Below are 17,985 nucleotides of genomic sequence, written 5' to 3'. Positions count from 1 at the left end.
CCATTCTTAAGGAAATCAGCCCTGAGTGCTCCCTGGAAGGACAGATCGTGAAGCTGAGGCTCCAATACTTTGGCCACCTCATGAGAAGAGAAGACTCTTTGGAAAAGACCTTGATGTTGGGAAAGATGGAGGGCACTAGGAGAAGGGGACGACAGAGGACGAGATGGCTGGACAGTGTTCTCGAAGCTACGAACATGAGTTTGACCAAACTGCGGGAGGCAGTGCAAGACAGGAGTGCCTGGCGTGCTATGGTCCATGGGGTCACGAAGAGTCGGACACGACTAAACGACTAAACAACAACAAGAATTTTAAGGTCTCAAGTGTAGAATAAATATTCATTTTGCACACATATCTAAATATATGAACCATGTGTCTGAAATAGTATGAGAAAGCCATCCATTTTGACTCTCCCAATGACCCCAAATATTCCTCTGCAGTAAGGGAGGCAAATGGGGAAAGCCTTCCCATTGTCTTTTTGCTTGCAAATCCTGTCTTAAGGGTGTTGTGTATGAATAGGGTGAGCCTGTGACCTGGATTCAGGAACTGAGTATTTACCATCACAAAAGAATGGCCAGACTGCCCAGGTAATGCAATCAGTGACCATTATTAGGTATCCCAACAGGCAGGATTTCTGCTGTAGACACGTCTCCTTCTGTGATGTATGTAAGATGTTTTGGGGTGGTAGTGTTGGGCTACAGGGTGAGCAATTTCAAAAGTCTATATAAGGGCTTGTGCACCATTGTTCGGGGTTCTCTCCTCCCTCCTGCGTGTGGTGAGTGGGGACCCTGTTGCAACAGTTCATTGAATAAAGATCAGGCTCACTAGCCACTTTGCTTCTCAATATACTCTGGTTAGCCTCTGTTGTTTTCCTCCTACTAATAGGGAACCCACTTAAGGACTCTATACGGACTCCGGAATACCCATAAATGAAAGGGACCGGTTTTTCTTATAACAATGGGAAGAGGTATAAACACCCCACAAGCAAATCAATATGAATGCCTGATGGATTCTCACTGTCGTAGACCCTCCTTTATTGAGCAACAAACATTCAAATAAGACTGGGCACAGGCTGCATCTTCACAATGTATTCAAAGCAGGATTGCACCACTTTAAACAAACATTCTCCCAAGAATCCTGGGAATCGTAGGTTGACAAGGGCGCTGAGAGTTGCTATTCCCCTCACAGAGCTACAGTTCCCAGAGTTCTGTGGGGAAAGGGATTGGTCATTGAACCACTCTGAAATATACTCGGAGTCAAGAGTGAATTTCATGCTCTTTATTCAGCTCGTAGTCATCAAGGAGAAGAAGAGAAGAATGCCCTTTCCCCCAAACCATCTGCTTATATACATTATTTACACAATGGGCTTTGTGTGATTGGCTACTTCAGGGCTACACCTGTGGGCCAATCAGGTTGCGGATTCACTTCTGCCAGCCGCCTGATTGGCTGCTCCTGCAGGCCAATCAGGTTGCGGATTCACTTCTGCCAGCCGCCTGATTAGCTGCTCCTGCAGGCCAATCAGGTTGCGGATTCACTTCCACCTGGAGTTGGACTGGTCCCATCACCTCCTGGCAAATAGAAGGGGAAGAAATGGAGGCAGTGAGAGATTTTACTTTCTTGGGCTCCTTGATCACTGCAGATGGTGACAGCAGTCACGAAATTAAAAGACGCCTGCTTCTTGGGAGAAAAGCAATGACAAACCTAGACAGCATCTTAAAAAGCAGAGACATCACCTTGCCGACAAAGGTCCGTATAGTTAAAGCTATGGTTTTCCCAGTAGTGATGTATGGAAGTGAGAGCTGGACCATAAAGAAGGCTGATCGCCGAAGAATTGATGCTTTTGAATTATGGTGCTGGAGGAGACTCTTGAGAGTCCCATGGACTGCAAGAAGATCAAACCTATCAATTCTGAAGGAAATCAGCCCTGAGTGCTCACTAGAAGGACAGATCGTGAAGCTGAGGCTCCAATACTTTGGCCACCTCATGAGAAGAGAAGAATCCTTGGAAAAGACCCTGATGTTGGGAAAGATTGAGGGCACTAGGAGAAGGGGACGACAGAGGACGAGATGGTTGGACAGTGTTCTCGAAGCTACGAACATGAGTTTGACCAAACTGCGGGAGGCAGTGCAAGACAGGAGTGCCTGGCGTGCTATGGTCCATGGGGTCACGAAGAGTCGGACACGACTAAACGACTAAACAACAACAACAACATGAGGTCTCCCTAGTAGAGTCTCATCATCCTCAACAGACTACAGCCTCCAGGATCCCTTGTGCAAAGGCACAACTGTTTAAACTGGCACGACCCTGCTTCAAATGTATACGGGTACCATCCATTTTGCGTGCGTTCGACTGGGGCCATCATCTAACCACTGCGTCAGCTTTGTGTAAGGTTCACCCAGCGAGCTTCATGGCTGAGTGGGAATTTGAACCCAGGTCTCCGTGGTCCAACACTCTTAACGGCTTACACCACACAGCTTTCATGCGTATAAAAGTCCTATTGCTGTTTTCAGTTTGTGAATGCAAACATGGGCTTGGCTCCGACGATGACTGCGGCACATTCCTTTCCCTTGACTCTGGAACGGGGCATGGCGTGGCCGTGATTTTTCCTTGTCCTACGGGAGTCCATCCCAGGGTTCCAGGGCGTTTCCTTCCGTTGTGGAAATGCCTTTATATCTGGTCCTCGCATGGTGTGAGCAAGATTCAGCCCTGCCCTGGCAAACAAAGCTGGGGGGGGGCACCATGTTCCAAATCTGGGGGTCGTAAGTACAGGTTCTAATCAGCCGGCAAACCCAAGGACCAGCCCCACAATGCTGGCAACCTTGTCGCACAGCTCATTCCTCCCCTACATCAAACAGAGGTTTCTTCCCAACTCTGCAAACTTGGCAGCCCTCCTGCCGCACCCGTAAGGTGGCGTGCGTTTATCTCCATTTACGTTTCCCACGCATAACTTGACCTCTCCTCCAGCTGTTGCTCTTTATGCCTAAAAGTATGGAATTCACCCCCATAAGAGGAAGGGTGATGGCCACCAACTCAGAAGGCTTTGAAAAGATTAGACAAATTAGAAGGCAAGCAACAGCTACTGGCTACAATGCCTAGGTTTACTTCTTTGTTTGTTTGTTGCATTTCTATACCAACTTTTTCTCCAAGGAGCTCAAGGTGGGGGGGGACACATGATTCTGCCTCTCCTCAGTTGATCCCCCACAACAACCCTGCAGAGTAGTAGTTACAGGTAGGTAGCCGTGTTGGTCTGACGTGGTCAAAACAAAATAAAAAAAATCCTTCCAGTAGCACCTTAGAGACCAACTAAGTTTATCATGGGTATGAGCTTTCGTGTGCATGCACACTTCTTCAGAGTAGGGTATGCTGAGAGGCAGGGACCGGCCCCAAGGTCACCCAGTGAGCTTCGTGGCCCAGGGTGAGGGTTGAACTCTGGTCTCCCAGGTCCTACCCTGACACTCTACTCACTATGGAGCACTGACTTGGCCTCCACTGATGGAGGCTGTTGTTGCGGTTAGCAGCATAGAATCGTAGAGTTGGAAGAGACCACAAGGGCCATCCAGTCCAACCCCCTGCCAAGCAGGAAACACCACCAAAGCATTCTTGACATATGCCTGTCAAGCCTCTGCTTAAAGACCTCCAAAGAAGGAGACTCCACCACACTCCTTGGCAGCAAATTCCACTGCCGAACAGCTCTTACTGTCAGGAAGTTCTTCCTAATGACCACCTGCAGGCGGTGGTCCCCGCCCCCAGAACGTACGGCACACCACACACCCGGAACGTGCGCCATCCCCACCCCCGCCTGCTCTCCACCCCCGGGGCCGGAGCATGAAGTTCCGCCACTGGGGAGCTGGCCTCGCCCCCGCAGGTGGCTGGCCCCGCCCCTGGGCGCAGGGCATGCGCGCCGCCCCAGGAACCCAATCAGCTTGCTCTGCAAGAAGGATACTGACAAGCTGGAACGTGTCCAGAGGAGGGCAACCAAAATGGTCAAAGGCCTGGAAATGATGCCTTATGAGGAACGGCTTAGGGAGCTGGGTATGTTTAGCCTGGAGAATAGAAGGTTAAGGGGTGATATGATAGCCATGTTCAAATATATGAAAGGATGTCATATGGAGGAGGGAGAAAGATTGTTTTCTGCTGCTCCAGAGAAGCGGACACGGAGCAATGGATTCAAACTACAAGAAAGAAGATTCCACCGAAACATTAGGAAGAACTTCCTGACAGTAAGAGCTGTTCGGCAGTGGAATTTGCTGCCAAGGAGTGTGGTGGAGTCTCCTTCTCTGGAGGTCTTTAAGCAGAGGCTTGACAGGCATATGTCAAGAATGCTTTGATGGTGTTTCCTGCTCGGCAGGGGGTTGGAGTGGATGGCCCTTGTGGTCTCTTCCAACTCTACGATTCTATGATTCTATACCCTGGGGACACCACTCTAGATTTGTGTAGGATTTACTCCTTAGCCTTTTCTTCTCCTGAAGATATCCCATAAGGCAGTGGAGGTTTAGGACCAGAGTTTTCCTTCTCCTAGGTGGGCTAGCTTCCCAGGCTGATGAGGCCCACCTGCTTCTCTCTTCCCTCTGCAGCACGTGCAGAAACCACCTTTTTGACCACTGGGTCCGCTATCGGTTTCGTCTGCTCAATCCGCCAGAGCCTGTCTTTGTACACAGGGGAAGTTCCTAACTCACTGAGGGTTGGAGACCCTCACCTGGTTGAGCCAGAATTATGGGAGCTGGAGTCCGAAAAACATCTGTAGGGCCACACATTTCAGGCCCGCCTAGGTGTACTGATGAATCTAAGACAGGCATCCCCAAACCGCGGCCCTCCAGATGTTTTGGCCTACAACTCCCATGATCCCTAGCTAACAGGACCAGTGGTTGGGGAAGATGGCAATTGTAGTCCAAAACATCTGGAGGGCCGAAGTTTGGGGATGCCTGATCTAAGATGCTCACCATCCTCTTTAAATTGAACCAATCAATCAGGAAGTTTATTCGGCTTTACGCCCATCATAAAACACAACACAACAAAATAAATCAAATAAAACAGCGGACACGTTCAAGCCACAAATAATAAAACACAATTTACAGCTCACAAGGAAAAATATGAATTTAAATTAAACGCTTTTAAGGGGGCAGGGGGGAACAACCCCAAAACTAACACTATTGAATAAAATTAAGGTAGTTACATTGTGCAATTGAGATTACTTCTCTTTACAATTACCGTAGGCAAGCATCAGTGCTATTTTTCTAGAAAAAGAGGTGCCAGAACTCACCATAAAGCTTGTTCTCTTATAATGGCAAGTGACTTCTGGTGATTTGTGGGTGAAATGAAGCCCTGGTAAGCATTTATAACACGCATATATGCACACACACACACAAACACACGTTTTAACCTAACTTCTAAATACTACAAATTAATGTGTGTGAAATAATGAAACAAAATGAGGCACTATTCAGAATAAGTCTTTTTATTGACATTGAGCCAATCGGCTCAAAATTCACTTATGTACAAAACAATAAAATAAAGTTTACCTTTACGGAAGTAGGTTGCAAGTATTAGCCAGCGGAGACAATGCAATCAGTAGAACATGAGCCGATTTCAAAATACGTAAACATCCTCTTTGAATCGTATCGGGCCGTAGACATGTTTGGCATTTAGTTTACTTTGTTATGTTAGATTTATAAGCCACTCAATCATCAAGCGGGTTACATAAAATATTAAATATGCATTTAAAAAATTTAAACTTCCCTCCCACTCTATATACCCTATCAATTCAGGTATCAGGAATTGAAATCGTCAAGTATTTTCCGTATCACACAGCTTGTTGCACCAGAAAGTCCTCTGGAAGAACGTATGGCAAGACATGTTTGCTTCGTGCTTTTCGACTCTGGGAGAGAGTGGCAGAATAACCCTGTGGAATTAATTTGAAAGTAATTCTGAATGCTTTCTCATCAGAGTGCCTTACCACTGTATTGGACTACTGCAATGCGCTCTACGTGGGGCTACCTTTGAAGGTGACCCGGAAACCACAACTATCTCAGAATGTGGCACCTAGACTGGTGACTGGGAGTGGCTTCTGAGACCATATTACACCAGTCCTGAAAGACCTACATTGGCTCCCAGTACGTTTCCGATCACAATTCAAGGTATTGGTGCTGACCTTTAAATCCCTAAACAGTCTCGGCCCAGTATACCTGAAGGAGCGTCTCCACCCCCATCGTTCTTCCCGGACACTGAGGTCTAGCTCTGAGGGCCTTCTGGTGGTTCTCTCACTGCGAGAAGTGAAGCTACAGGGAACCAGGCAGTGGACCTTCTCGGTGGTGGTGCCCGCTCTGTGGAAAGCCCTCCTATCAGATGTCAAAGAGGAAAATAACTACCAGACTTTTAGAAGACATCTGAAGGCAGCCCGGTTCAGGGAGGCTTTTAATGTTTAATAGATTATACTATCTGACTTTTAGAAGACACCTGTATAGGGAAGTTTTTAATGTTTGATCTTTTATTTTGTTTTTAATATCCTGTTGGGAGCCCCCCAGAGAGGCTGGGGAAACCCAGCCAGATGGACGGGGTTTAAATAATAATAATAATAATAATAATAATAATAATAATAATAATATATTATTATTATTCAATCTCCTTTTATATACCGTGTTTCTCCGAAAATAAGACACCGTCTTATATTTATTTTTCCTCCAAAAAACCACACTATGGCTTATTTTCAGGGGATGTCTTATTTCCCCCCCTCCTCCTGCCGCAGCCGGCATTGCTGCTGCGCCTATCACTATGTCTTATTTTCGGGGTATGGCTTATATTCCTTGAATGCTTAAAAATCCTGCTACGGCTTATTTTATGACTATATCTTATTTTAAGAGAAGCAGGGTTACAGCAAATCTAAACACAATGCTCTTTCTATACCCTTTGAACAATTTCCCTTGGAACTAATTGCACTTGGACTAATTGCAATTGGACTTGGAACTAATTAGGGTTGCCATACGCTTGGGAAAACCCGGACATGTCCTCTTTTGGGGGGGCAACATGCCCATTCAGGCAGATTTTTACATTTTAAAGGAAATGTCTTTTGGGCTCGGGCCGCTCTGCACGCTGAGGCTGCTGCCAGCCCGAGCTGGGGAAAGAGGTATGCTGGCACAGTTTGGCTGTCCTGTTTTTTTGCTCTTCAAAATATGGCAACCCTAAACTGGCCATTTCAAACATTTCTGTATCTAGAAGCCCCAAGTGGAATCATATAACCATCTAATCCAACCCCCTGCAATGCAGGAATCTCAACTAATGCCTCTATGAGAGATGGCCATCCAAACTCTGCTTAAAAACCACAAAGGAAGGAAAGTCCACCACCTCCCAAGGCGAGAGATAAAGGTAAAAGTAAAGGGACCCCTGACCATTAGGTCCAGTCGTGACCGACTCTGGGGTTGCGCGCTCATCTTGCATTATTGGCCGAGGGAGCCGGCGTATAGCTTCCAGGTCATGTGGCCAGCATGACAAAGTCGCTTCTGGCAAACCAGAGCAGCACATGGAAACGCCGTTTACCTTCCCGCTGTAGCGGTTCCTATTTATCTACTTGCATTTTGACGTGCTTTCGAACTGCTAGGTTGGCAGGAGCTGGGACCAAGCAACGGGAGCTCACCCCGTCATAGGGATTCGAACCGCCGACCTTCTGGTCAGCAAGCCCTAGGCTCAGTGGTTTAACCACAGTGCCACCTGGGTCCCCTAAGGTGAGAGATAGGCGCACCTAAAAAAAAATATTTTAAGAGGGGACCAGAAAGAGTACCGCAATTCTGCCTTCCTGGTGTAAGTAGGCTGGGAATTCCCATTTGAGCAACGAAGGACACCTTACCTTTGCTCTTTGCACCATGCATTTCTCATCAGCCGAGGTGAATTTCGCCCTGGTTAATCTGCCCCATAATTTCATTGTATTTGGAGGTGACAGCAATGGCTCTCCTTGTCAGCTGTGCGAGGACACGATACAAGCTGGACGCGTGGTAATAGAAATAGCCTTCAAGGTTCTGCCTCTCTTTTTCTTCCTGTTCTCTCAGACGGGTGGCGACCTCGGGGTTCTGGTTATCGAGAGGCACTAAGCCCCCTTCCACCATCAGCTTGATGGATTTCAGCAGCTTGTAATAGTCATACAAATCTTTGCCACTCGAGTCAGCCTCGGGCGTGCTGTCCTGCCATTCCAAAGGAACGCCCTGGAGAATGCTGGGGAACATCACTGTTTGCTCCATCTTGCGGACTGCGGAGAAGTAATCTTCCATGGTTGCGAGAGGAGAGACTCCTGTGAGCCTAAAGCTTGCCTCGGGGGGATCTCAGCTGAATTGCAAACAGGACCGTTAGGTGTGAGCGTTCCTTGCTTACAGCTGGTGGCAATTTATGAGCAAGCCTGGGTGGGAACCAGTCGTGGAAAGGGTGATCAGGAAGAGGTCCATGTGATTGGTGGACAACACCCCTCTGTCCCCAGCAAATCACATTTCTCCTCCTCCGGCATCTCATCAGATGTCTCGTATGTGGTTAGCAATGTGACTTTATTTACAGTTTGGAACGAACCCAAACTAGAGGTGGACTGAGCCTAGATTGACCCCGGTTGAAGCCAGGACTTGCTGATCAATAACTGACAAGTCATGATGTGCAGGTGCTGAGTGGAAAACACCAAGGCATATCAAGAAATATTTATTCCTGGAGTTTCCGAACCCATGGAGGACAAAAAAAAAACAGGCTTGCAATAAGCCATTCCTACTCCTGAAGGCCTGGCCACCTCATGAGAAGAGAAGACTCCCTGGAAAAGACCCTGATGTTGGGAAAGATTGAGGGCACTAGGAGAAGGGGACGACAGAGGACGAGATGGTTGGACAGTGTTCTCAAAGCTATGAACATGAGTTTGACCAAACTGCGGGAGGCAGTGCAAGACAGGAGTGCCTGGCGTGCTCTGGTCCATGGGGTCACGAAGAGTCGGACACGACTAAACAACTAAACAACAACAACAACTCCTGAAGGCAGAGAAGTCTCGGGTGCTCTTAACCCAGGCACCCCCAAACTCGGCCCTCCAGATGTTTTTGAACTACAACTCCCATCATCCCTAGCTAACAGGACCAGTGGTCAGGGATGATGGGAATTGTAGTCCCAAAACATCTGGAGGGCCAAGTTTGGGGATGCCTGGCTTAACCCATGCTTGATCTTTCACCAAATCATAGAACCTTAGAGTTGGAAGGGACCCCAAGGGTCCTCTAGTCCAGCCCCCTGCAATGCAGGAATCTCAGCTAAATCATCCAAGACAGATGGCCATCCAACCTCTGTTTAAAAACCTCCAAGGAAGGAGAGTCCACCACCTCTCATGAAACAGCTCCTCTGTTCCACTGCTGAACAGCTCTTACTGTCAGAAAGTTTTTCCAAATGTTTAGTCGGAGTCTCCTCTCTTGCAGCTTGAAGCCATTGGTTTGAGTCCTACCTTCCAGAGCAGGAGAAAACAAGTTTGTTCCCTCTTCCATGTGACAGCCCTTGAGATATTTGAAGATGGCTATTCTATCTCCTCTTTTCCGAGCTAAACATACCCAGCTCTTTCAAGCGCTCCTTGCATAGCAAAATAAAAAATTATTTTATTTTATTTATTAGGCTTATATACCACCCTTCATCGCAGAGCAGTTCACAAGAAACAAAAATAATGTAAAAACTTAAATAAATAGCTAAAGCGAAACAAAACAACAAAACAATACCCCCCCTTTCCCACAAACATATTTAAAAGGCTGTAGAAAATCAGTCAAAGGCCTGGCTGAAGAGGAATGTTTTCGCCTGGCGCCTAAAGATATATAATGAAGGCACCAGGCGAGCATCTCTAGGGAGAGCATTCCACAAACGGAGCCACTGCAGAAAAAGCCCTGTTCTCATGTTGCCACCTTCCGGACCTCACGTGGAAGAGACACATGAAGAAGGGCCTCAGATTATGATTGCAGGGTCCTGGTCGGTTTATATGGGGAGAGGTGATCAACAAACAACAACAACAACAACAACAACAACAACAACAACATTTATATCCCACCCTCCCTGGCCGAGGCCGGGCTCAGAGCAGCTAACATTATAAAAACAACACAATATGCATAAAAGCAGACATCAATTAATTAAAATACATCTTAAAATTAATTCAGACAAGTTAAAATCTGGGCAGGTGGCAATTATCAGGTTGGAATTGAGAGTGGTTAATACTTGGGGCTTGTTTTATAGAAAGGAAAGCAAGTCAAACTGCATCCTGCCCAAAGGCCTGGCGGAACAGCTCTGTCTTGCAGGCCCTGCGGAGAGACGTCAAATCTTTAAGACTTTATAGGTCAAAACAAGCACCTTGATGCGAGTGTGGGAACTCATTTGGAGGCCAGCGCAGTTGTGCCAGAATTGGTGTTATAATGTTCAGACCATATTGTGTTGTTCAACAATCTGGCCGCCAATTTTTGCACCCGCTGCAGTTTCTGAACCGTCTTCAAAGGCAGCCCCATATATAACTCATTGCAGTAATCCAACCTAGAGGATACCAGAGCATAGACCAGGCATCCCCAAACTGCGGCCCTCCAGATGTTTTGGCCTACAACTCCCATGATCCCTAGCTAGCAGGACCAGTGGTCGGGGAAGATGGGAATTGTAGTCCAAAACATCTGGAGGGCCGAAGTTTGGGGATGCCTGGCATAGACAATAGAAGTTAGGCTGTCCTGTCCAACAGGAGTGTAGCTGGGCCACCAACCGAAGCTGATGGAAGGTACTCTGTGCCACCGAGGCCACCTGAGCCTCAAGCAACAGCTATTGATCCAGAAGGACTCCAAACTATGTACCTGCTTCTTCAGAGGGAATGTAACCCCATCACGAGCAGGCAACATCCCACCCATGTGGTCTAGGGAACCACCCACTAATGGTGCTTCAATCTTATCTGGATTGAGTTTCAGTTTGATGGCTCTCACCCAGTCCATTACCGAGGCAAGACAACGATCTAGCCCTTCCACTGCCTCACCTGCAGATGTAAAGGAGAAGTAGAACTGTGTGTCACCAGCATATTGCTGTCAATGTCCTCCAAAACTCCGGATGACCCCACTCAGCAGTTTCACGTAGATGTTAAACAGCATATGGGATAAATTCAGACCTTGAGGAACCCCACCTTGCAGGCTCCACAGGGCCAAAGAGCACTCGCCAACCATCACCTTCTGGAAACGACCATCCAAGTAGGACTGGGACCACTGCAAACGGGTGTCACCCACCCATTAACTCGGACAACCGCTCCAGAAAGATACTGTTATCTACTGAGCTGAATCCTAGAACAATAGGATCCAGAATGCAGCAGGCTGATTGGTCTGCAGGAGCCACCCAATCCAGCTCCAGGTGGAAGTGAATCAGCGACCTGATTGGCCTGCAGGAGCAGCCAATCAGGCTGCTGGAGGAAGTGAATCCGCAACCTGATTGGTCTACATGAGCAGCCCGGAATTAGCCAATCACGCGGGGCCCATTGTGTAAATAATGTATATATACCGTGTTTCTCCAAAAATAAGACACCATCCTATATTTTTCCTTTAAAAAAAACACACACTATGGCTTATTTTCAGGGGATGTCTTATTTTTTCCCTCCTCCTCCTGCCACAGCTGGCATTGCTGCTGTGCCTATCACTATGCCTTATTTTCGGGGTATGGCTTATATTCCTTGAATGCCTAAAAATCCTGCTACGGCTTATTTTATGGCTACGTCTTATTTTTGGAGAAATACATTTTGGGAAATGTTTCATTCACTGTTTTACAAGCCAACTAAGTTTGTCATAGGTATGAGCTTTCATGAGTGTGCATGCACATGAAAGCTCATACCCATGACAATCTTAGTTGGTCTCTAAGGTGCTACTGGAAGGAATTTTGTTTCAACTACGGCAGACCAACACAGCTACCTACCTGTAACTGTTTTACAAGCTGCAATAAAGAGCATGACTACAGGACTCTATTTCAGATACCATGGTCAACGGAATCGAAAGCCACTGAGAGGTCATGAAGAATTAACAGGGACATATTCCCCCTGTCTCTCTCCCAACAGAGGTCGTCATATACATGATGAGCAGGTGATGTTTTCCCTTTCCCACATTAGTTGTCAGTTTAAAACGCATTTTGCTGGAACGGTTCTAATCCATTTTGTGCCATAGAGAAGGCACTTCTCCCAATCACTTGCTGCCTACAAGCAGAGAAGCGCTGTAGCCTTATTAGCGGATAAGGATCCTTAAGTTGCGCCCAGGCAAGGACAGAGACAGCCAATAATGACACCGGGGGTTGAATCCAGAGAAAGAATTTAATTCTTAAATTTAAGAGACTCTTGGTGATCAGCTCACGACAAGAGTAAAGAAACACAAATTTGCAAACATTCTTATACACTTCTTGGGCTCCTTCCCCCTCCTCTGTAAATGTGCACACGCAAGGGGGTCACAAGTACATATAAGGAAGATCCGTGTCTGGTCCTGTGCATAAACACATGCTGACTAATGCTACCCCGGTGGCCTCGAGTGGGGGCTTGAATTCCTATCTATCTTGCCTGTTCTTTGCGTCAGACTGCTAGCATCAGACAAGACAGTTATCCAGCCTTGATAGCTTAGCAGGGCATTCTGTCTTGCTCTTGAATGTTTTTTTTATTACACTTTGGCCCACTTTGGTGCACAGACGCCAAGGCAAAAAGGAAAGCATTTTAAGAAGCATTTTAGGGATATGGGGGGCTAAGCCATACAATCAGAATTATACAATGCAAACTATATGATCAGATTTAGCTCAATAACACAATTGGCAAATCTCTCCCTTCAGCACATTCTTGGATCACCTCCTTTGGTAGCCGCCCTATGGACATTGCAGTGCCTCTGCCGCTACCCATCGCCATGCTGAACTTGTCTATGACTGAAACGGAAAATTAGCAGCAGTGCTGTAGGATAGCCACCTCTGAATGTCAGTATACCAGCATACCAGTTTTTACCTCTTCTCTTTCAAAAGACTGATTAAAAAAAAAAGTTGTGGAATGGGAAGGAAGGGAATAGATAACGCTGTTGCATGCTAGCTTGAAAACATGCCGACATTGTTATGTGCAAAAGTAAATTGGTGGTGAGCAGCCGGCTATGCCATAGTCAATGAGCGTAGCCCACAAAGCAGAGGAGCCTTCAGAAATTAGTGAGAGCATATTGGGGCATTGCACAGTGCTCATTGTTAAAACAGGGGAGTTACAAGCTATTTCCATCTGTGAAATGTTGGAAGGGGCAGGAGCAACTAAATGGCTAAGGCAGCAATCCTAGAATCAGGGACACGAGCAGTGCTGGGTTTACATATAAGCTAAGCAAGTTATAGCTTAGGGCCCCACTCTCTTGGGGGCCCCCCAAAAAAATTAAAGGGGGGGAAACTGGGTGTACATTTCCAAAATATAAGATAAAAAACAAATAAAATAAAACCTACATGCAGCAAGTGTTTTATGTTGTGTAGGCTCCTATGATGTAAGTCCCAGGTGGCGCTGTGGACCCAGGGACCCAGGTGGCGCTACCCAGGTGGCGCTGTGGTTAAACCACTGAGCCTAGGGCTTGCTGATCAGAAGGTCGGCGGTTTGAATCCCTGTGACGGGGTGAGCTCCCGTTGCTTGGTCCCAGCTCCTGCCAACCTAGCAGTTTGAAAGCATGTCAAAATGCAAGTAGATAAATAGGAACCGCTACAGCGGGAAGGTAAACGGCGTTTCCATGTGCTGTTCTGGTTTGCCAGAAGCGGCTTTGTCATGCTGGCCACATGACCTGGAAGCTATACACCGGCTCTCTCGGCCAATAATGCGAGATGAGCGCGCAACCCCAGAGTCGGTCACGACTGGACCTAATGGTCAGGGGTCCCTTTACCTTTACCTTAGGCTCCTATGATGTAAGTCATGGGCCCCGCTTGCTAGCCTGCTCCCTAAAATATCACTGGTTTGCTCCTTTCTATATATAGGGTGCCTACATTCTGAATGGACTGGTTGCATGGCAACATGGGCAAATGGCTTGAGAAACCTATTAGGTCCATAAATTACCATATACAGTCATACCTCATGTTTTCGCTTCAGGGTGCTTCTTTTCGGGATACGGACGCGCTGAACCCGGAAGTCCCGGAACGGGTTACTTCCGGGTTCGGCGCATGTGCATGTGCAGAAGCACTAAATTGCACTTTGTGCATGCGCAAAAGTGCTGAATTACGTCACGCGCCTGCGCAGGTGCAGCGCTTCATGATTCCACCTTTTCAGGTTGCGAACGGACCTCCGGAATTGTTCCCGTTCGCAACCAGAGGGTACCACTGTATTAAACACAAAAAACAGCAGCAATTTGTTGTTGACAAAGGACAGCTGGACCTATAAAGGGCCCCATTACTTTCAGTAGCTTAGGGCCTCATCAAACCTCAATCCGGCCCTGGACGTGAGTCTCGAACAGGGGCAGACTCAACAAAAATCTTGGCTTGGATGAGAACCATTACCTATCAGGGTAGTAGACAACTACAGGACTAGATGAAACAGTGGTCTAGGCAGCTTCAAACGATGCAAAGTGCTTTATTAGTCTGAACTAAAACCAATATTTAAACATCAGAAAGCAATGGAAACCCAAGGCATACATTTGCCATGGAGTTTATAGAAATCCATAAATACCGTACAGACAGCTGTTTTGTTCACATATATAATATAGATAGCAATTATGTTCACAAATATCAGTGCTTGATTTATTCAAGTAAAGTCCATGCTTTGGGGTCGATGCTGCAGTCAAGGTCTCTAAATTGTCCAGTAAGAGCCTCCTTTGCACAGCCTCAGACAGAGGACCCAAGTTGTACACATGTGCAGGTTCAGAAATGCAGGTTGTCCTGGAAAATGGAAAATGGAAAAAGGTGTTAACAAGGTGTTCTGTGGCTTAATTCAAACCAAGGGCAACTGTGCCCCGACCCTAGCACTTTATCGGTAGCCAATATGGGGTTCTCCTGATGTTCTTGGGGTACTACGTGTATCTGAAGAAGTGTGCATGCACACAAAAGCTCATACCAAAATATAAACTTAGTTGGTCTTTAAGGTGCTACTGAAGGAATTTTTTTATTTCCCATATTCCCAGTCAACATGACCAATGATCAGGGATGATGGGAGTTCTAGTCCGGCAACATTGGAAAGGCGCCATGTTGGCTTAGCTTTCCATTGAATCCCAAAACTCAGGCCTGCAATATGAGTGAAGTAATAGAAGATGGATTACCTCTGAGAATATGCAGAGGTCCCAACCCTCACCACCGAAAGATGGACCTGCCAAGTCAGAAGATGGCATTCCATAGCCCAGCCTGTCTTGACCTGGTGGCTACAACTTCCCTCAGCCACAGCCAACAATGGCCACCAAATTAACCAGGAAGGAAGAGTTTGCAAGTCTATTTTTAAAAACTCTTTGACTCTGTTAACAGGCAGTGCAGCAACAGGAGGCTGCAGTACGGTGGTGCAAAATCACGTTTTATCACACCCACTTCTATGGGTCGATGGTCGCAATGTGGAAAGTTTAAAAGCATGGATCCATACAAGCATGGAAGGAAAGCAGAATGTTTGATGCAGGAAACCAGCTGATAGAGCCTTCCACAAGCTGTGCCCGCCAGATCTTTTTGACCACGGTTCCCATACTCATGTTGGCTGGGCTTAGGGGAGAACAGTAGGTGGGAGAAGGCCAAGCGAGCTGATAATAACTCACCTTTGGTGTCCTCGGCTTGTGTCTCACCAGCGGAGAGAGATTTCATTCTGGTTGATCTGCCCCATGATTTCATTGTATTTGGAAGTGACGGCGTTGGCCCTCCTGGTCAGCTGGGTGAGGACGCGGTGCAAGCCAGACACGTGGTAATGGAAAAGATCTTCCAGATCAGCCTTCTCCTTGCTCTCCTCTTCCTTGAGGCTGGGATTCTGGAAGTCAAGATGTGCTAAGCCACACTCTGCCCTCCCCTTGATGGATTTCAGCAGAGTGTAATCTTCATACAGGTCTCTCTCGCTGCTGGAGTCTCCGTTGCTCGAGTTGCTCTCAAATGTTTCAGCCTGGTCTTCCAAGGAGACCCCGAGGAGGAGGCTGGGAAACATAACCGTTTGCTCCATCTTGCGGACGGCAGAGACGTATCCTTCCATGGCGATGGATCGAGGGGGGGTTCTCCGGATCTGAAGTTTGCTTCTTTTTCAGAGTCCCAATCCGTCCTGTGCAGGGAAGGTTAGCTGGGTGGGCCGTGTTAGGTTTCAGCCTTGCTGGTGGCAATTTATAGAGCAATCTTGGTCACTTTCAGAAAGCCTGAGTGGGGATAGTTCCATGCCAGCTCTAGACCCTCCTTTCCCAGTGAGCCAATCCCAGCTTCCCGTGAATTGCAAGATTTAGGCAGTGACCCGTCTGTGGCTTGCAATGTGATTTTATTTACAGTCTGGATTCTTTCCCAGATTCTTTCCCAAACCCTTTTGCCTCTATCAGCTACTTGCCACCAGGGTCCTTTAACAGATAATTAAACAGTCAGTCTGTGCACACTTCAAAATGGATGCTGTGTTTACTAAGACCCAGCATGGGTTTTTCAAAAACAAGTCATGCCAGACAAATCTCACTTCTTTCTTTGATAGAGCTACAGGGGGGGCGGGCGCAGTCGGCATAATATATCTTGATTTCAGCAGGGTCTCCCATTATATTCTTCCGGAGAAATGGGTAAATTATGGGTTGGATGAGGTAACTTTTAGGTGGATTTGTAGCTTGTTGACTAACCGAACCCAAAGGGTACTTATTAATGGTTCCTTATCATCCTGGAAATACGTGACCAGTGGGGTTCTGTACTGTGCCAATTGTTGTTCAACCTCTTTTTAAATGTCTTGGACAAAGGAACAAATTTGCAGATGACACCAAAATGGGAGGGGTAGCTGATCCTGCAGAAGACAGACTCAGGGTTCAAGATGACCTTAACGGATTGGAGAATTGGGCCAAAACTAACAAAATGAATTTCTATAGGGACAAATGTAAGGCAGGAATAAGCAACAATACAGGGGTTTCACCAGATTAACCATTCCCTCAGTGCCCAGATGGCTCCCCTCATGTATTTTCTCTAAAATATTTAGCATCACCGATTTAGGAAGGACCATCTGTCTCTCTGGGGTTTCCCAATCATCTCCTTTCTTTTCCCACCCCTCCTTTTCCATATATTCCTTTTCCTTTTGAGTAAATACTAAATTTTTCAGGTCCCGCGGATCTATCACCGGAACCTGTAGGACACATTGCCTAATTACTTCGTCTCTGGGCTCTCCCTCAGCTGCTTCTCGCGCCCTGAGGTCTGCCCATGCATTTCCCTGCTCCTCTGGACTATGTCCTTTGGTATGAGCTAAAATATGTACAATCCCTACTTTCCGTGGTCCCATTAGAGATTCTAGCAACCGTTCTAACAAGGCTATGTGCTCAATCTGTTTCCCATCCGCCTTAATAAAGCCTCTCTCCCTCCATGTCCTGCCAAAAGTATGAACCACTCCCCACGCGTATCTTGAATCTGTCCATATGGTTACATCCAATCCTTTCGCTAATTCTAGGGCGCGAGTCAATGCCATCACTTCACATTTTTGAGCTGACCAAGTGTTGGGGAGCGCCCCGCTTTCTATAGTCTCCCCATCTCCCCTTACCACTGCATATCCTGACCTCCTTTTACCTTCCTTGACGTAGCTGGACCCATCCACAAACCACCTTTCTCCTTCCTTTAACGGCACTTCACTTAGATCTTCCCTTACTTTTGCCATCAATTCTATATTTCTCAGACAGTCATGCTCATCTGGGTCCCATTCCTTCCTTTCTCCCCTGAGAAATTCCGCGGGATTCAAATTCCTGTCTGTTCCGATAGTGATATCTGAGCCTGTTCTCAAAATTCCCTCATATTGTACCAGACGTCTATCCGTCATCCAGGTCGGGGCGGCTCCCGTCATGACCGCCCCGATCTGGTGAGGGCTGTGTACAATCAAGGCTCCCCCAAAAGTCAGTTTTCTGC

At 47.0% G+C, this 17,985-nt stretch overlaps 2 protein-coding genes across 2 annotated transcripts; both read right to left on the bottom strand.

The window, feature by feature from the left end:
• Positions 1–5,452: 5,452 nt before the first annotated feature.
• Positions 5,453–8,347, bottom strand: LOC118085258 (mid1-interacting protein 1-B-like). The gene is made up of 2 exons (XM_035115718.2): positions 7,835–8,347; positions 5,453–5,896 (listed from the first exon to the last, which is right to left on the bottom strand). Exon 1 carries the CDS (start codon positions 8,250–8,252, stop codon positions 7,863–7,865), a length of 390 nt encoding a protein of 129 aa, XP_034971609.1. The 5' UTR covers positions 8,253–8,347; the 3' UTR covers positions 5,453–5,896; positions 7,835–7,862.
• Positions 8,348–14,535: 6,188 nt separating this feature from the next.
• Positions 14,536–17,682, bottom strand: LOC118085241 (mid1-interacting protein 1-like). Its single transcript, XM_035115680.2, has 2 exons — positions 15,693–17,682; positions 14,536–14,838 (listed from the first exon to the last, which is right to left on the bottom strand). The coding sequence occupies exon 1, from the start codon at positions 16,112–16,114 to the stop codon at positions 15,716–15,718; it is 399 nt and encodes a 132-aa protein (XP_034971571.1). The 5' UTR covers positions 16,115–17,682; the 3' UTR covers positions 14,536–14,838; positions 15,693–15,715.
• Positions 17,683–17,985: the final 303 nt, after the last annotated feature.

Source organism: Zootoca vivipara, chromosome 4 (genome assembly GCF_963506605.1).
Source record: "Zootoca vivipara chromosome 4, rZooViv1.1, whole genome shotgun sequence".
Taxonomy (NCBI): domain Eukaryota; kingdom Metazoa; phylum Chordata; class Lepidosauria; order Squamata; family Lacertidae; genus Zootoca; species Zootoca vivipara.
This window is presented reverse-complemented; position numbering and strand designations above follow the sequence as displayed.

What these genes read in the sequence shown, in the direction of transcription:
- LOC118085241 (XM_035115680.2), bottom strand. Translation starts at nt 16,114, where the DNA reads ATGGAAGGATACGTCTCTGCCGTCCGCAAGATGGAGCAAACGGTTATG.
- LOC118085258 (XM_035115718.2), bottom strand. Translation starts at nt 8,252, where the DNA reads ATGGAAGATTACTTCTCCGCAGTCCGCAAGATGGAGCAAACAGTGATG.